The following is a 17,358-nucleotide window of genomic DNA, read 5'->3' as shown; positions in this document are numbered from 1 at the left end:
ATCATGTTCAGTGACCTAAGTCAGAAGGAAAAAGAAAAATATCCAATGGTTTCACTTATAAAAGGAATATAGAGAAAACTAAGAAGGGGTCCAAAAAAAATAAAAAGACAAAACTAGCAAGCAAACCATAAATCTCTAGCAGCAGGAGAGGGGAAGGATAAAGGTCAAAACAGGAGAGGGAAGAGCACAAGAGATTGTGATGGTTCATGGGTGATGTGGTTGGAGGGAATTTTATGGAGACAGTGCCACTCTGGGCCTCCCCTGCACTCCTACAGCAGCCCAGGCTCCAAAGTTGAAAAAAGCTATGTTGGAAAAAGCACTGGACCTTTACCTGGAGTAAAACCCCACCTACCTCTTCCTAGATAACCAAGCCTATGCAATTCTCAGTTTCCTCATATATAAGATAGGAGAAAATAGCAGCCACACCTCTAGCACAAGATTTTCATGGGGATCAAATAATAATGCAGTAGGGAGCAAATCAAATGCTTGGAAGGTACATGTAGACTCAAAAGTGTTCCTCACCTAAGACTCTACGGTCACATTAAACACACAACTGGCTACTTAAAATACACTGATTGTGGTATTTGGATTTGCCAGGCACTCCACTTAGTGCTCTTCAGCTGCAGGAGCTCAAGGGGATCCCCCTAGAGGAGGACACTAGAACAAAGCTGGGTGGATTGAAACAGGTATCCTTGTCCCAAGTTCTCCAAGCCTGGGTTCAGTAGTCCCTCTGTTTCTTTTTGTCCCACATGCCCCAGCTCCTTTCCACCCAGTGGTAAAAAGAACTCCCTGCTAGGCAGTGGGAGATACACACTTTGCATTCTTTACTCCATTTAGACCTTAGAACAAGCCTATAAAGCAGATACTGTTAAGTCCCTTTAACAGGGAAGAAAACTGAGTACAGAGAGGGTAAATAACTTGCTGACACAATTTTTAAGGAATTGCCCCTTGATTGTTCCTCTCTGTAGGAACAGGAGAACCCTCTCTCCTGGGTTCTCAGCAGTGAATTCAAGGTCCTCTAGACACTGCTGTCCAGATTTTCTCCGAAAAAGGCACAGTGATCTGAACCAGAGGCTTCATAGGCACCATTTTGCACATGGAAGGCAGCTATGCTCACCGCTATACCACCAATGCCACACAGTGCGGCCCCATGGCACATGGCAAACAACAAATGATTTCCACCAGAGAAGCAGAGGGGGGCCCACTGAGAGAGGTGAGGCCCTGCACTGAGACTTTGGGTGAGAATGCCTAGGGCCTAGTCTACACGAAGACAGTAGTCAGGAGATGTGAATTCTGGAGCAATAGAAGGTTGCTTAAAAAATACTGCCTCCACCTGCTAGCTGGTGCCTGAAAATTTCTTTCCCCTTAACAATCAAAAGTAAATAAAATATAATCACCACCACTGCCTGTGTGGCTTTGAGTTAAAATTCATACTAAAGTGTAAATGACTGATACAAACTCCCTTTTTAAGATCTATGGAGTTTTTTGAGGAGGAAGCACCCAATGGTGCTCCTCTGGGTGTGAGGGAGAATGGGAAGAGAGATAGGCGACAGTAAACTGTGGGTGGGAGCTCCAATTCAAAGAAAGGGGTACAGGGAGGGGAGGCTAGAGGATTGAAGCCAAACTACCAGCTCTGCAGTTTTGTTTAAAATCAGTTCCATTTCTAGACATTCTCATTCTTTTAAGCCTGTGGAGCTGGTCTCTTCACAAAGGACCAGAGCCTGCTGGTAAAACCTGAGACTAATCAAAACCTATTTTGCAAAGGAATTCTTCAGGCTAAAATGTCTTTTTATATATGTATACTCTGACACAAGGCTGACTGGTTTTGGAAAACTGCCTCTCCTTGAATACCTCATGGGTATTAAACTGATAGTGTGAATGTGTGGGACATTCTGTTACACACAGAACAGCTTTTACACATAATAGGCCCCAGTATTTGTTAAGTTCTGTGGTACTGACCTTCATAATCTTTTTTTCTTTCCTCAGACATTAATAATAAAAAAGTCAAATTTCAAGTGACCAGGAATCCTTTCCTTATAGAGTTAAATGCAACTCTTGCTCATCCCTTCCTCTCAGTACCCTGCCCTTCCTAGCTATGCTTTGCCTTCCTGCCCAATTCATTTCTGGAGTTTTCATTTTGCCATCAAGAAGGAGAGGCTTGGGTCTCCCCGGTGGCGCAGCGGTTGAGTGCTGGGTTGCGAAGCTGCCCACAGCCTCTGCAGCGCCAGTTCGATCCCCAGCTGCTCCCCAGCCACCGGAGGAGGGTCCCACATGGCACACAGACCTCTCCAGCCGCCCGCTGCTCCCCTCAGCAGTGTACTTCGGTCCTTCTGCCTGCTCTGCTCCCGCTCTGGCTCTGGTGAATTCTCTCACCCTCCCGTGCTTATGACTGTACCCAGTGCTTGCATAAATAAATAAATAATTTTTTTTTTTTTTTAAAAGGAGAGGCTTGTATTTTTTTTTTTCCAGTTGCAGAAATGGTACAGGATCATTTTTTGAAAAGTTCAATCATGAAAGAAATCATTCCTTGACTCTCAGGATACCTCCGGCCCCATCTCCTAGAGGGAATCACAGCTCAGTATAACTTTCCACCTTCCTCCCTCCCTCCAAAATGAAAATCATTTCTACTACACTGTGCCTTAACCTGCTTTCCTTTGTTTAAAAATCTCTGTTCAATGTTCTTTAAATTGTTGTCCCAAATATCTTGTTCTCTATGTGAGACGGGGCCCTCTGAATATCTTATCCTTTGGTCCCTCACCATGTCGTGGTGCTGTCAGCGGCAAGATGCTGTTCAGAGAAGGAAATCAGTATAGTTTGCATCAACTTGCACCTGATTCTAAAATAGTAATGGGAGTGGATTAGAAATGTACACTCAGGCCTCCCCGGTGGCGCAGCGGGTTGAGCTGCCTCTCTGTGAAGCTGTCCGCAGCCTCTGCAGCGCCGGTTCAATTCCCGGCCGGCCACGGAGAGTCCTACATGGCATGGCAGACCTCTCCTGTCTCGCCTGCTGCTCCCCTCAGCAGTGTCTTCAGTCCGTCTGCCTGTTTTGCTCCCTGCTCTGTCTCTGGTGAATTCTCTCATACACACCCCGCCCCCCCACACCTCTGACCTGTACCCCAGTTCTTGTATAAATAAATAAATCTTTTTTTAAAGATTTATTTATTTACACATACATGCACTGGGTACAGTCAGAAGCGCAGGAGGGTGAGAAAATTCACCAGAGCCAGAGCGGGGAGCAGAGCAGGCAGAAGGACCGAAGGACACTGCTGAGGGGAGCAGCGGGCGGCAGCAGAGGTCTGCGCGCCATGTGGGACCCTCCTCCGGTGGCCGGGGAGCAGCCGGGGGTGGAACCGGCGCTGCAGAGGCTGCGGGCAGCTTCGCAACCCAGCTCTCAACCGTGGTGCCACCAGGGAGGCCCTAAATAAATAAATCTTTAAAAAAAATTAAAATAAAATTAAAAAATAATGTACATTCATCCTGACCTGTGTCACTTTAAAATGGAGGTTCAGTGACTAGGTCCCTTTTCTACTATTTATAAGGAAAAGACCATGGAGAAAAATCAGGTCAGAACTGCTGGCCAGAAGGTCACCTTAATGATGGGAAACAGCCAAGGCATGTGGAGCTATATGGAGCAGCGGGCAGGAGCCCCAGTTGGGGCTGGATGACACTTGTGGGGCCCTAACCCAGTTAGAGACAGGTCCTTCACCCTCTTTCTTTGGGCTTTATGGAGAAGATATGGGGGGCACAGTCTTCCCTCTTGGACCTCCCTGCTCAGAATTTGGGATGTCGTTCCTACCCCTATATCCCTCTCTAATATGCAAAAGTGGAGCAGGAGGAACCAGCTTCTCTTTCTCCGATGGTCCTGGGCACCCTTGTGAATAAATAACCGAGATAGGCTGCAGGAATGTCTCAGTGCCTATTGCAACAGGAGCAGTGAAAACCTGGGCCCACGCTGGATGGAGGAAAATCTCTCTCTGCTTAAAATGCACAAGCTTAAAGGGAACTGCAGGAAGACCGTTTGCAATTTTTGGTTTTTGGATGCCAACCAACACGCCCTTATTTAGCACCCAACAAGCACAAAGTTGGGTGGATTTGTGGCGCTCACATCAGGAGCTACATCTAAGAAGAAAATTCACTGTTGGGAAAAAAAAGAAGAATGTTGCAAAGAATGTAATGTAGATAAAGTTTCGTTGCTGTTGAGGAGGCTCTGGTATTCTGGCTGAAGGAGGGTTAAGTAGAAAAGACTGCTTCAACCCCAGTTGCTGGAAATATCGATAAAAGGTGCCCATTCAATTTCCTGCCTTGGTACACAGCACTCGGGGACCAGAATTCAATCTTTCATGACGGAATGACTTCTTCAGCTTCCAAGTCTTTCTGAATTTTAGATCCTTATGGTGCAAGGCCACAGACAGAAGCAGGGAAAACACGGAAGACATGTGGCACGGTCACGCTTGGTGTGTAACATCAGCACTAGAACTAGTCTTGGCCACATGGCAGCACTGAGAGGGGCTCCCTAGCTGGTATCCTTTGGGTTAAACACACTCCCTCAAGTCGGGACTTCCTAATCAATCCGTTTTGACCAGCTGATTCAAATAAAGTTTTCTGCCTTGTTCCCACTTGTCGCTCCTTCCATTTCTATTTCAGAAGAGAAACCAAAGCAGAGCCAATTGCCTCAATAAAATAGAGTTAGTGGTGGCGTTCCAGGTATCTGAGAAGGCAGGAACCCCCTCCAACAGTAACAATCATAGTTTAAAAAAGCCAATATTTACCGAGTGCTTCTCAGACGCCTGACACAGTGCTAAGAATTTCACACACATCATTTCAGTGACTCTTCCCACAGCCCATGAAGTGGAATCACAAGGGACCAAACCAGCCCGAGGCAGGTTCAGTAACTTATCCAGGGCCACCTGATACCAGTCTCCCTCCTCCCCCCTAAGGAGGGGCCTCCTGCCTCTCAGGGGAAGGGCACACCCAGGCCAGCCCCAGGGCACACCGGGGACCCGCAGGGGCAGCAGTGGAGGCAGGGCTGCCACTCTGGGTGGGGAGGCGAGAGTGGGCACCTGGGGCAGAATGGAGCTGTGGGCCAGGGTGCACGACCGCCTGGGCCAGGTGCCATGCATTTGATCTTCTCTCCTGGGAACCACATGATTTGGGTCTACCCTCTTTTTTGCAAGAAACACGTTCTTGGTAAACTCACTCTTGGAGCCAACTTTCCCAGCCTCTCATCTGAAAAGGTGATGGAAATAAAAGCAGACGTGTTCATGGTGAACAATTTTGAGAATTATAGAAATCTAAAAATGCAGGGAAGAAAGCATGTGTTGTCTAACTGTTGGTAATATTTGGGAGTTTTAATGTCAATGTGTCCTTTTTCTTCTTGTTTTAAACTACTGATCATACCATTGATATGATTTTGCCTTTTTTTTTTTTTTTTTTTAAAGATTTATTTATTTATTTATACAAGCACTGGGTACAGTCAGAAGCGCGGGAGGGTGAGAGAATCCACCAGAGCCAGAGCGGGGAGCAGAGCAGGCAGAAGGGCGGCAGGAGAGGTCTGCGCGCCATGTGGGACCCTCCTCCGGTGGCCGGGGAGCAGCCAGGGATCGAACCGGCGCTGCAGAGGCTGCGGGCAGCTTCGGAACCCAGCGCTCAACCGCTGCGCCACTGGGGAGGCCCATGATTTTGCTTTTTAAACCTAATCATTATTACATAAACATTTTCTATGTCATTGTAAATTCTTCAAAAACAGTGAGCTTAACAGAAGTTAACTGGTCACAAGCTCAATAATCGCCAACAGTATAATAAGGTTGTCCCCCCCAAATCAGCGGCAGCATGAAGAGTGGAGATTTCACACTCCCAGTCACCCTGCCCCACACGCTGTCTGTACTGGAAGACACTTTTTTTTTAAAAAATAGTGTTTCTTTCTTTAAAAAAATTGTTTTATATAATTCTTACATCATTTTTCATTTTTGCACAATGTATGCATTTTCATTTTGTATGCATTACATTCCCCATACAATTGCACCCCCTTATTTTGACCCTAATCCTTCCTCTCCTCCCCCCCAACCCCATAGTGTGTCTCTGGTTTATAGTTGCTTGTTGATTTTGATTTTTACTTTGTATTAATTAGTCTTTTTCCTGGTCCCTCATTTAGGATTTTGGGTGGGAGGAGATCAGTGAAAGGACAGACAGGATAGAGTGAGCTCTGTGCACACTGTCAGTTAAACAGCCAGCAAGGCAAAATGCTCAGTGGCTAAAACATGGCCCCCAATGTCATGGGGGGAGGAGACAGACCCAATCCTTCCATTTCCTAGCTGGGTGACCTCGAACGAATGAATCTCTCTGCCTCAGCATCTTCCTCTGTAACATGGGGAGAACAGCACCCTTAAGTTAGAGTATGAAGCAGGTCCATACCACAAGCACTTAGAACAGTGCCTGAATATTACTGTGTGAAGACAAAGGGTCACAGATGAGGAGATCTGAAGGGGCAGATGGTTTCAAACATTTGAAAGCTTTATTCTGAGAGGTTCCTGAGGACCGTGCTTGGTTCAGTGGAAAGGCAGAGGTGTGACTTCTTTAGTGAGTAACTATTTAATGTGCCTGTGTCATGGGTCTGATGCTGGGAGGCGTCCAGAGAGGAACGAGATTCATGCTGTAGGGAAAATGGAATGATTCAGGCTCTTTTTTGCCTCCCACCGCCAGCCTCTATGGCTGCCACCTGTGGCCTTGTTTTCCTCCTAGGCTTGGCTGTCCACATATAATAACGTGTTACTGCAAAAAAAGTGCTTGGAAGTGTGAGCACGGGGCACACACACCTATATAGACAGACGCCTGGGCAGGGAGATGCTGGAAGAGAGAGCAGAGAAGCCAGAGAGGGGAGGGAGGGGTGAAGAAGAGTGAGGAGAGAGGGGGTGGCGGGCAGGAGGGTCTGTTGCTGCTCGCCTTCCTGCCCACTGGTCTGCCTGTATCTGGTTCCCTGCTTCAGCATTAAAGGCCTGTCAAATCTACCAAAGGCGCCAAGATTCTCTTTTTCTATTTGCCTGAATCCACAATGAACCTCCCACCCTGTGCATGGTCGCCCCCACCCATGCCCTTTGCTAAGGGCCCCACCATCTGTGCAGAGAGGGGTGATACACAGCCCCTCACAATCCGAGGAGAGAACCACCCTGGGCAGCAGAGGAAGGCATGATTCACTCTGCCTTAGGGGGCTGGGAGAGCTTTTGCAGAGAAGGGCTCTCCAGCCAAGTCTGCAGGAGTAAGTAGGAGCTACCGTGGGGGCAGAGGGAACAGTGTGTGGGACCAGAGCTGTTGCCTAGAGTTTATTTTCCATGGTACGGTGACTAGTTAGTGATTACACAGTAAAAGGTGAGTTCAGTGGCGGCAGAAGCAGCCAAAGATAAGAGCTGGCCTCTCGGTGCAAGAAGCATGGCTCATGTAGAAGATGGCTGGGCACATCGAGATAATAACAACAGGGCACTCAGCCTTGAACCTTCCATTTCTAGACTGCTGTCCTCTCAATGGGCTATCACAGCAAAGTCTGAATCAGGAGAAAATTGAAAAGGCTTTGCTTCAATTTTCCAATCACTCTTCTTCGGTATAAACACCGGAATAGCTGCTTATAAAATAAGACAATATCATGTTCCTGAGACATTTACAACCTGGGTGCACCTAAGGGGAAAGCCTGGAGCAAGGACTTGAGGTTAGCAAAACTAAATATATTATCTGAAAGGGAGTTCCCTCACTGACACATCTCAGGATGAAAGGGAACAAGGAGCACAGTTTGCTGCACCTGTCTCCCAGGTCTCCCACTTAATTCCATTTATTCAGATTCATTAAGCCACAGGGGATGGTGAGGGAGGGGCTAAGCAGGTCATTAACACTTCCTTCCAGGTGCTTACAATCTAGCATGAAAGACCAGCCGCACAGAACTGGATCCCTAAATGTCAGGTCTGATCATGACAGAGTCACTGGTCCTGGCTTTGCCCTCCTGTTGCCAATGACTCTAAAGCAGGACAAAATACAGAGCAGATGTTTTCAGGCATCGGACAGCAGACCGGGCAGGCTCCCCAGCAATGGGGAAAGCACAGGAGGTGAGCTTCACAGTGGCCCTTCCACTCTGCCTGGGTGGGCTTCACTGTCACAGCACAATGGGCTGGAGCAGAGGACTTGAGAATGTGGAGACTGGGGCAGTGGAAGCCTCTGGAGCTGGTGGGACAGGTTGCTGGAGAGGAATATAGGGCAGAGGCCCAGAGTTTGTGTGTGTGCGGTGGGGCTGGGGGGCTCCCTAAAGATCTCTGGCTGAAGATGGGGCTGCCCATAGACAGGGTGAGAGACTGTGCATTATTTAATCAACTGCTCACCCCAAGTGGAGCAGCAGATCCACAGGCACTTGCACAGGGTCACCTCTGAGATGAAGCCGCAGTACAGCTGGCTGGCATGCACCGGGTGCACGGCCAGTTGTTAGAATCGTAGAATGCCGGCAGATAGGTGGGCAAATAGCCACTGCTCCAGGCACCAAGTTTCCTCGCTCATGAGATACTCAGTCCCAGATACTCCCAGGTCTTCCTGTGATCTGGCAATAAAGGGTCACTTTCTGGTAAGCAGGGCGCCTCTAGGCCCCTGGCTTATGACTCTGGCTGGCTTCCTTTCTTACTGGCTGTGCCTGATTCGAGCCAGTTGTTAAAGATTTATAACATCACCTCCAAGTGGGATGTGTCCAGGAAGGGTGGTCTGGGAGTGGCTTGAGACCTTGGGCTAGAGTGAAGATTCTGGTCCTGGGGGCTGGGGCTGCAATGAGTTGAGGAGAGGAGGCTCTGAAAGCCAACATTAGCTTTCCAAGTCCGCATAAGTGTTCAGGGACACTTGACTCTCTGGTACAACCTCTGTCCTAATCCCCTAGGTCATATTGTTCCCTTTGAAAAAGGGATATTTCATAGCCTTTTAAATAAATATCTTCAGCTCCACTGATTTGGAATAACACACTTAGCAGCTTAAGAACTTCTAGCTGGGCCCTCAGTAAGCTGTTCTTCCATGAGCCCTTTTTCTCAAGAAATCCTGGCCTCTGAGCATAGCTGGGCCTCTCCGAGTGCCAGCACCGCAGACCCCAGCTCTATTCTGGGATCCCTGGACAGCCCTTCCTTAGTCCCTGCACCATGGGGCTTCCCTCTGCCCTGCAGAGGCCCCCATCACACAGGCACGCAGAGCATCCAATGGACAGAGAAAAGCGCACTCCTCACACCATTTCAGGGAGTTTGTGCTTTAGGGTGCTTTCTGTGAGTGTCCAGCCACAGGTGGAGGGAGTAACCGCGACCTCAACAGACAAGACACCATCAAGGACGGCCAGGAGAGGGAGGAGGTGAGGCTGAGCAACATGATTAAACCAGCCTGACTGCACTGACCATGCTCCAGCAGAGCCTGTTCTGCACCATGTGCCTGTATCTCCTTCGACTTAGCCACGAGCCTTCACAAACCACAGCAATTCACTGAGCCCCAAACACCGGCCTCGCTGAACTGTGAAACCACGGCCTCTGTTTTAAAATAACCTCTAGGGATGTACATTACCCCAGAACAAAAAAGGTATGGTGGCTAAAATCATTTTTCCAATCACCTAACTACTGTTGACATCTAATGGAAAGAGAAGTAGCACTCCTGGCGTGGGGTCCCTGGCCTGTGTCGCTCTGCACCAAACTTGAGTGACAGTGACCGAGGTGCTTTCCAACATGATGTGGTTGAGGTTGGGCAGTCATCCTGCCTCTGGCAATCTTCACAATTCCTTGGCAGGCCTGACACCCCCACCATTTACGTCCCCTTTTAGTTGAGGTACCTGCTTCAAATACACCCGGGTTATCTGGGAGGGGTTCCTAGTTTTCTTACTGAGCCGATCACAGACCCTGCAGCAGCAAACATGACAGGGGCATTGGCCTTCTGTCCACAGACAAGTTACTAGTGCACACCATCAAGCCAGTGTTTCTTAAAAGTTAGTGAGTTAAGTATCAGTCACCTGGAGGTTTATTAAAACAGCTTTTGGGGCCTTGCCCTGAGCATCGGACTTAGTTAAATGTGAGATGGGACCTGAGAATCTGCTTCTCTAATAAGTTTCCAGGTGATACTGATTCTGCTAGTCCAGTACCACACTCTGAGAGCCACTGGACCAGCTGATCGCCAAGGAACCATCATGAGATGCAGAGGCAAAGTGTGAAGCATTCTGGTCGTGAAATAGGAGGGCAGAAGACCCAGACAGGAAGGGGTCAAGGGTCAGGGGCCCAAAGGCAGGCCAGCCTCAAAGAAGAGAGACTTGCTCACATGACCTGCCAAGACACAAGAGCCTCTGGTGGCCCACGTTCTCATGGGCCTCTTGTCCTTTCTTTTCTGGGTGTTCTCTGCCTACTGCCTGCCCAGAATGGACCACCTGCTGATTGCCTCCTGTGTTTTAGTAAGGGCGAGAGATGCTCCTTCCTGGAGGGAGGCATGCATGCAGCGGATCAGGCTGCCAATGGGCCGCCCGGGGCTCTGCACCCTCTCCCTGGGGCCCCTGACATTTCTGAGAATTTACACGGGGCTCAGAGAAGTCTTAGGCATCATTTCTTTTCTCTCTCTTGAGATCCTAATAGAATAAATTCAAAGGAAAACATGCTCTGATCTTTCAGCCACCTCTTCCTGACACAAACAAGGAACTAATTAGCAGGCCTGCTGAGGAGGCAGGCAGAACGGGCTCTTAGCAGACCACAGGCTGGGCATCCCCTCAGGTGGGGACTCTGGGCTCGCCCTCTGGCCATCTTGTCATTATAGGGGAGAGAGATATCCCCAGAATAGTTCTGTTCGTGGTTAGCCCTTGGTACATCTGAAAGCACGCTGACACCCCACTTTCACAGGACTCTGATAACAACCCTATGAACTCGGCAGAATAGGAACAATGCAAACATTTGGTAGATAAGATCACAGGGAGTTGTAACACCGGCCTGTATGCCTGGCTCAGCCACCCAAGTGAGACCTTGAGCCGGTTCCTTGCCTTCCCAAGCCTCGGTTTTATCATCTGTGGAACGAAGGAGATGGTCAAGATGGCTGTGACCTCGTACCCTAGGAAGAAGCTACATAAGGAATAGGCCAGAGGTCTTGCAATTAGTGGGGTGAGTAATAGCATGAGACCAGCGCCCCCACCACCTCAACGGCACCCACTCCTTCTCCCGGTGGTGCGGGCTGGTGGTCACCCTCTGGACCTCACAAAGACCCAAACCACAAGGGGCTATGTAGTGGGGGATTCGTCCCCAGAACGCTCCTTGATTGACTTGAAGCTGCTTATTAACAAAGAGAAGGCCAGTTCCTTTGGCACCTCCCTCACCAGACAAACACAATGGGCAGCTACTTTGTGCCAGGCGTCGTACCAGATGAGGGGATGTGGAAGTGAAGGAGACTGGGCAGAAGGTCACAGCAAGGATACTGAGAGTCCATCTGCACCATATGGCTGGAGGGAGAGGGGGTGCACTAGGGGCCGGTCCAGCCTCTGGACAGCTCACAGAGCCTGACCCTGGCACTGGGCAGAGCAGCCTGGAAAAAGGAGTGCCTTGTCTGTGCCCTGCACACAGGTGGTACCTATGGCCCAGCTGAGCACGCTCTTCCTCAAGGTGAGTGCAGAATCCCCAGATTTTAGAAGGGGTCAGGTTTAGAGCAGTTTGCATATAGAGACCTCTCTCCAAATACACTGTGGGGAGCAAATGCACACTTCTGACCCCAATTAATCTGTTGGCAGAAGGAATGACATGCTCTCTGTCTAGAGTCAAACCTTCTAATGGAATCGAAGAGGAAGCTGGCTCCTATTTGTAATGTGCTGGTAAACATTTTGCTCCCACCTGTTCCAGAAAATCAGAGTCGACTGAGGGCTGTGGCCAGACTCCCTGGAGGAAGCAAGATGAACATGAGAAGTAAGGGGCTCTCAGCCCAGGAGAGCACAAAAGATGCAGAGTAGGGAGGGGTTGGTGCCAGCAGGCAGAGGGTGTGGGGTGGGTAGAAAGCCTCCACAGAATTTAGAGGAAGGCAAGGTTAATTCCAACTGGGCATCCAGAGAGCCTTCATGGAGGAGATGGCACATGGAAAGAGGACCCATCAAGACAGGAGAAGGCCTCAGTCCTAGTGTCCCTTCTGCCACAGTCAGCTGTGGCAGCTTGAGAAAACTATGTCTCTCCCTTTAAAAATGGGTGATTTGCCCTTAGCACTCCAAGCATTATGAGGATTAAATGAGAACTGATTTAAATGCACATCGGATAAATAAAAGCACCAAATTAAAGCCTTTCGTCATCAGTTGGGGAGGAGTGTGGAGGAAGCTAAAAGCAGAAAGTATACGAGGGAGGAACAGGGTGGGGGCGGGTGGTGCCTGCCAAACCCAGGGCTGATATAAACACCTACGGGCCTCATAACTGGCTCCTATGATTTTTTAAACTCCCACAGCTAATTTTATCGAAGAGAGCCCAAGAAGAGTAAGTCAGAACATGTAGTTTCTTCCACATGAGGAAAATAAAGTCCCTACTAGAGAAGTGACCTCCTGCCCTGCGTAACAAGGAACCAGTCACTCGCAGTGGGTGGGCGGTGAACCTGGGTGTCCTGCCCACTCCAGTGCGGGGCAAGCACTCAGCAGGTGCTCATGAAGTGAACCAATGGAGCCTAGTGCCTTCTAAGGGACTTCATACCTGCAGGCAGGGCAGGTATTCCAGATGGGGAGACTGCGAGAGCAGTGACTGTCCGTGTCCCAAGCCAGCACTGACAGAAGGGAGCCTCTGCCTGCTCCTGTGGGGTCCCTTCCTCACACCATGCCACCAAGAATTTTTACTAGAGCCAGTCTTTGCCCCAACAAATCCCCTTCCCTGACTTATGAGGTCGACAGATGGTGCTCTGAGCACTTTCTTGCAAGGCTGCACATGAGCAGACCCTCACAGAGGGAGCGCTGGCATCCCCAAGCCTGCCAGTTTATTCCAATTCAGAAAGTAGCCCTGTGCATCCTAGATGAAGGAATGTCATGAAATCTGTTTGTTTGTTTGTTTGTTTGTTTACCAAATAAGAAGTGATTTGGGTTAAAACCTTTGGGTCCATTTTTGGAGTCATGGCTCCTCACAAAAAAAAAAAAAAAAAAAAAAAAAAAAAGGTAGCTAGCAGAGGGCATCAAGGGCATCAGGAAGACAGGAGGCGTTCCCAGTGCTGTTTTATAACCTCAGACATTCCTACATTAACAGAGTTGGCACTGAGTTTTGACAGATGACCTGGCTGCAGGAGGGAAGAGCAGAGGTTAAGCTCCTGGTTAATGTCACCTAAGGGCTAGAGCCATCTGGGCTGATTTGGGGTCTGAAATCTGGAATCTGGGCAGGAGTTCAAGTTCCCACCAGTGAGGGTGGTACAGGGAGCCCTTCCCTCTCCCCCTCCCCCGCAAATGCCCTCCCACTGCAGCTACCTGACAGGTCAGTGTCTGTGATTCTTCAGCCATAGGCTAGCAGAATGGAAGGGAGAACAGAGAAATGAGGCCTCAGAGGCAAGATGAAGCCTGTTCAAGGTCAGAGCTTGGCTCCCCTTTTATGACCCACCAGATCCTCAGCTGGTAAACTAACAGCTGAGGGTTCACCTACTTCCTAGGGATGCTGTCATTCTACCAAAAAACATGTAGTACAGAGGTTTGACAGGAGGCTGGAAATGGCACCTATCCCCAACTCTGTTGGTGCTCAGAGGCTCCCCTAAAGTAGCAGAAATTGGGGAGGGGAGAGACTTGAGGGCTCCCAGCTCTGGAGCGGAGCAATGGATTAGGCAGGAAGAAGTCTGAGCCTTGAGGACAAGTGTCAGTGTCTCTACCAATGTGGCCAGGTCAGCTCTGCCCTCTGCGGCTGGTGAAGTACTGGGCCACCCTCCAGCCCCCCATGGGGATTCAACAGTACCATCAGCACCCATATCTTTAATATTACACGAGGGGCCTGGGAGAGCTGAGCCATTAGCTGGATAAGGTGTACTGAGGATTCATGGATCAGATTCATCATTCACGTGCCCTGTCTAGTGATGGAGAGAATGGGACACTGATTGGGTGGGAGAAGTAAGACAAATCTGGGGGCATAGGTTTGTATGCTAGAAGCCTCCAAGAAGTCCTGAGCACACAGTAGGGAGAGGAGGCAGGGACAAAAGGATGCCAGAGGCAAATTCACCAACTGCATAATTTACAACCCTAGATTAGAGCTGGAGGAAATCTTAGAGATCATCTAGTCCAAGCTCCTCTAATACAGCCCAGAACTATTGATCATGGTCATTCAGCAGAGTCAAGATTAAGAACCAGAATCTCCCCCCTGCCCTCCCACCAATACCAGTGACCCTTCTGGATGCTCTATCCTCCCCTGCTACTGACCCCAGGTCCCTGATTCCATGGCGCGAGGAATACCCTCTGCCACACTCAGTGTTCTTGAGGATGCCACACACCACGCCTTTCAGCCAGACCTACCTTGTGTGAATAATGCTGATCGACGATCCTCGCCAATCCGAAGTCCCCAATCTTGAGCACAAGGTCCTCTGTGCTGATGAAGATGTTGGCAGGCTTCAGGTCCCTGTGTAGCACGTTGGCCGAGTGGATGTACTTGAGCCCGCGGAGCAGCTGGTACATGAACAGCTTGGCGTGCTCCTCCGTCAGCGTGCCCTGCTCCAGCAGGCGGGCCAGGTCAGTCTCCATGTATTCCTGGACGATGTAGGCCACGCTGAACTTAAACAGCTCACCCTGCAGGTCGGTGCCCTTGGGCCCCAGCACCTCGTACACTTTCACGATGTTGTCATGGTCCAGGCGCCGGATGATCTTGATCTCCCGGAGCGCATGCTTCATGCTGCGGGCATCGCTCAGGGTGATCTTTTTCACGGCCACCTTCCGGCAGGCCCTGCTGTCCACGGCCGACAGCACCAGCCCATTGACACCGAAGCCCAGGGGTCGGAAGTCAATGAAGCGTCCGCCAAGGTCATACCCATAGACACTGGCAATGGAGTCACCCTTCTCAGCCATTGTTGGCTCAGTGGTCAGGGGCTGCCCGTGCGACGAAGGGGCAGACAGGAGTGTCCACGTCCCAGGTAGTGGTTTCCCCAGCACACTTCATTCTGTCAAGTCCCAAAGCAGAGAGATGCTGCTTCTCCTGGTGATTTTGCAGCCACCAGCTCTTTGGAGCTGGGAGTGGCCTATGTCCATACCCGCCGAGCTGCAGAAGTTGGAGGCTCAGGCTGTTTTCTGAACCTGCACGGGGAGAGCTGTCCACCACCTCCTCCATATCCCGAGCCCATCCCAAAGCTTAGGATGGCTCATGCTTCTTGCAAATACAGACTCTTGAAAGAAAAAACAGTGCTGTTCTCTAGGTGAACATAATGTTTTCTGTCACATTGGATCACAGTAAAGCAGCAGAAACTCTCCCCTTTAAATCCTTCGTTCAAAGACGTTCCTTTGGCTGAAATGTGGCGCTGTTGCTGAGCTAGATTCCTTACGATAGTCCAAAGCTCAGCTGAATCACAGCCTCCGGCAGCTTGCTACCTGCTCTCTGTTGCCCAACCAGTTTGGAGGGGTCCAGACAATTGCTTCTGGAGGCTTCTAGAGGTTTTTTCCTACCTCTGTCAGCTCCACTCAGATTCTGATATCCAAACCAGCCCAGTGAACATTGATTGGTGAAGAGGGCTGGAGAAACCCAAGTACTTTTCATGAGCTCCACACCGAGTTATACCTGAAGTCCCACATCTGAGGGGTGCTCAGCTGCCAGGTCAGGATCCTCCGGAGGCTTCAGATGTGGGCGGCATCCTCTGTCACCCCCTCATCCATGCCTCCTCCAATGAAGCTGTGTTCTGCCGGACTTCAGAGAGACTGCAGGAACTTGGCATCTCTCGGACTGAGTCTCCTTCCCTGTCAAAGAAATATAACGTTGGGTAAATTTCCACACTCAGCTTGCAACACCTTCCCACTTGCGTGTCTTTTGTTAACCAGCCCAAGTGTTATTTGATCTGTCCAGCCAAGTGAAACACTGCTTGCTCAGGGGATTCCAGGCTTTGCCCTGCCTGGCCACCCCTCCTGCTGTGTGCAAAACTCCCCTGAAAGAGAGAGAAGATGGATTGATTTGATAAGACCATCAAATGGTGTGCCTTTTATGTAAATGCCTGCTCCCCGAAGGTTAACATGTACAAATGTGGGTGGGAATGATCAGCTCTGACCTTTACAAAGTTCATTTGTTAAGTTCTCCAAACACACACATCAGCCCTAGCTGGGAACAGTGAGAGTAATAAGTAACTATTTACAGGCAGAAAATAAATGATCAATAATCTTGCTTTTCTACTTGGACCTCTTTCCTTTCTTCTTTTGCAAATGTCTTTGAATATTTTAAGAGAGAATTTGCATGCACTGAGATTTAATTACATTGTATCTCTTGCTCACCACCCAGATGACATAAGCACACATACCAAATTACAAGCACATTTTATTGCCACCCTAAATAGGGGACTCTGCCCAGCAAACCAGCACCAGGTCTGCAAGGTGAACTGTATTCTCTTGGAAGATGGGGAGCAAGTTCTTCAAAGCAATGGGTCAAATCCTAGTCTGAAGGCTTCCCGTTGACTGCTGACTCAAATTACAGGCATAGGACCGAAGTGGAGAGAAAAAGCTGCAAAACTAGCAATAGAATTCAGAGCTCTTGAATAAAGGCAGTATCATAGTTTCTAAGGGGTGTCATGTTTTATAAGTTTATTAAGTCAACAAGTGCAAAGAACAAACACTACCCAGCACAAAGAGGTCAACTTAGTGAAGGCTGCTTCTTCAATCTCATCCCTATAGGGATACTTTCATATCTAAACCCTGCTCTGTAAATGGTAAGTGACGCAGGACAGCAGTCCACTCAATGTTCTGAAATTAAGGGGAGAAGTTAGGTGACACAGATGATGTGGAGTAGGGAGTAATTAGATGCCCTCTAAAGACTTCAAGTGAAAGAAATTTTCCAAGGACCTGACATACAGTAATTTCTCAACAGATGTCACCTTTTGCTGCCATTGTTAAAAACTCCCTCACACTTGAGTGAGATTTACCTACCATTCTGTATCATCTCATCTGGCACAATTCTACTCTGCAAGTTTCTTTTTTTTTTTTTTTTAAAGATTTATTAATTTATTTATTCATTTATGCAAGCACTGGGTACAGTCAGAAGCACGGGAGGGTGAGAGAATTCACCAGAGCCAGAGTGGGGAGCAGAACAGGCAGAAGGACCGAAGTACACTGCTGAGGGGAGCAGCGGGCAGCAGGAGAGGTCTGCACGCCATGTGGGACCCTCTTCCGGTGTCCGGGGAGCAGCCGGGGATCGAACTGGCGCTGCAGAGGCTGCGAGCAGCTTTGCA

General features: G+C 49.3%; 1 protein-coding gene across 1 annotated transcript in view; it reads right to left on the bottom strand.

The window, feature by feature from the left end:
- Positions 1–15,013, bottom strand: part of MAPK4 (mitogen-activated protein kinase 4) — a gene marked incomplete at its 3' end in the record, with an annotated part of 34,939 nt that extends 19,926 nt beyond the window's left edge. The window contains exon 1 of the mRNA XM_084252207.1: positions 14,459–15,013. Within this exon, the coding sequence (XP_084108333.1) occupies positions 14,459–15,004 (546 nt within the window). The 5' untranslated portion in view covers positions 15,005–15,013. The remainder of the gene's footprint in view (positions 1–14,458) is intronic.
- Positions 15,014–17,358: the final 2,345 nt, after the last annotated feature.

Source organism: Talpa europaea, assembly GCF_964194135.1.
Source record: "Talpa europaea genome assembly, chromosome: 13".
Classification (NCBI taxonomy): domain Eukaryota; kingdom Metazoa; phylum Chordata; class Mammalia; order Eulipotyphla; family Talpidae; genus Talpa; species Talpa europaea.
Note: the sequence above shows the minus strand (reverse complement) of the source record. Positions and strands in the feature narration are given on the sequence as shown.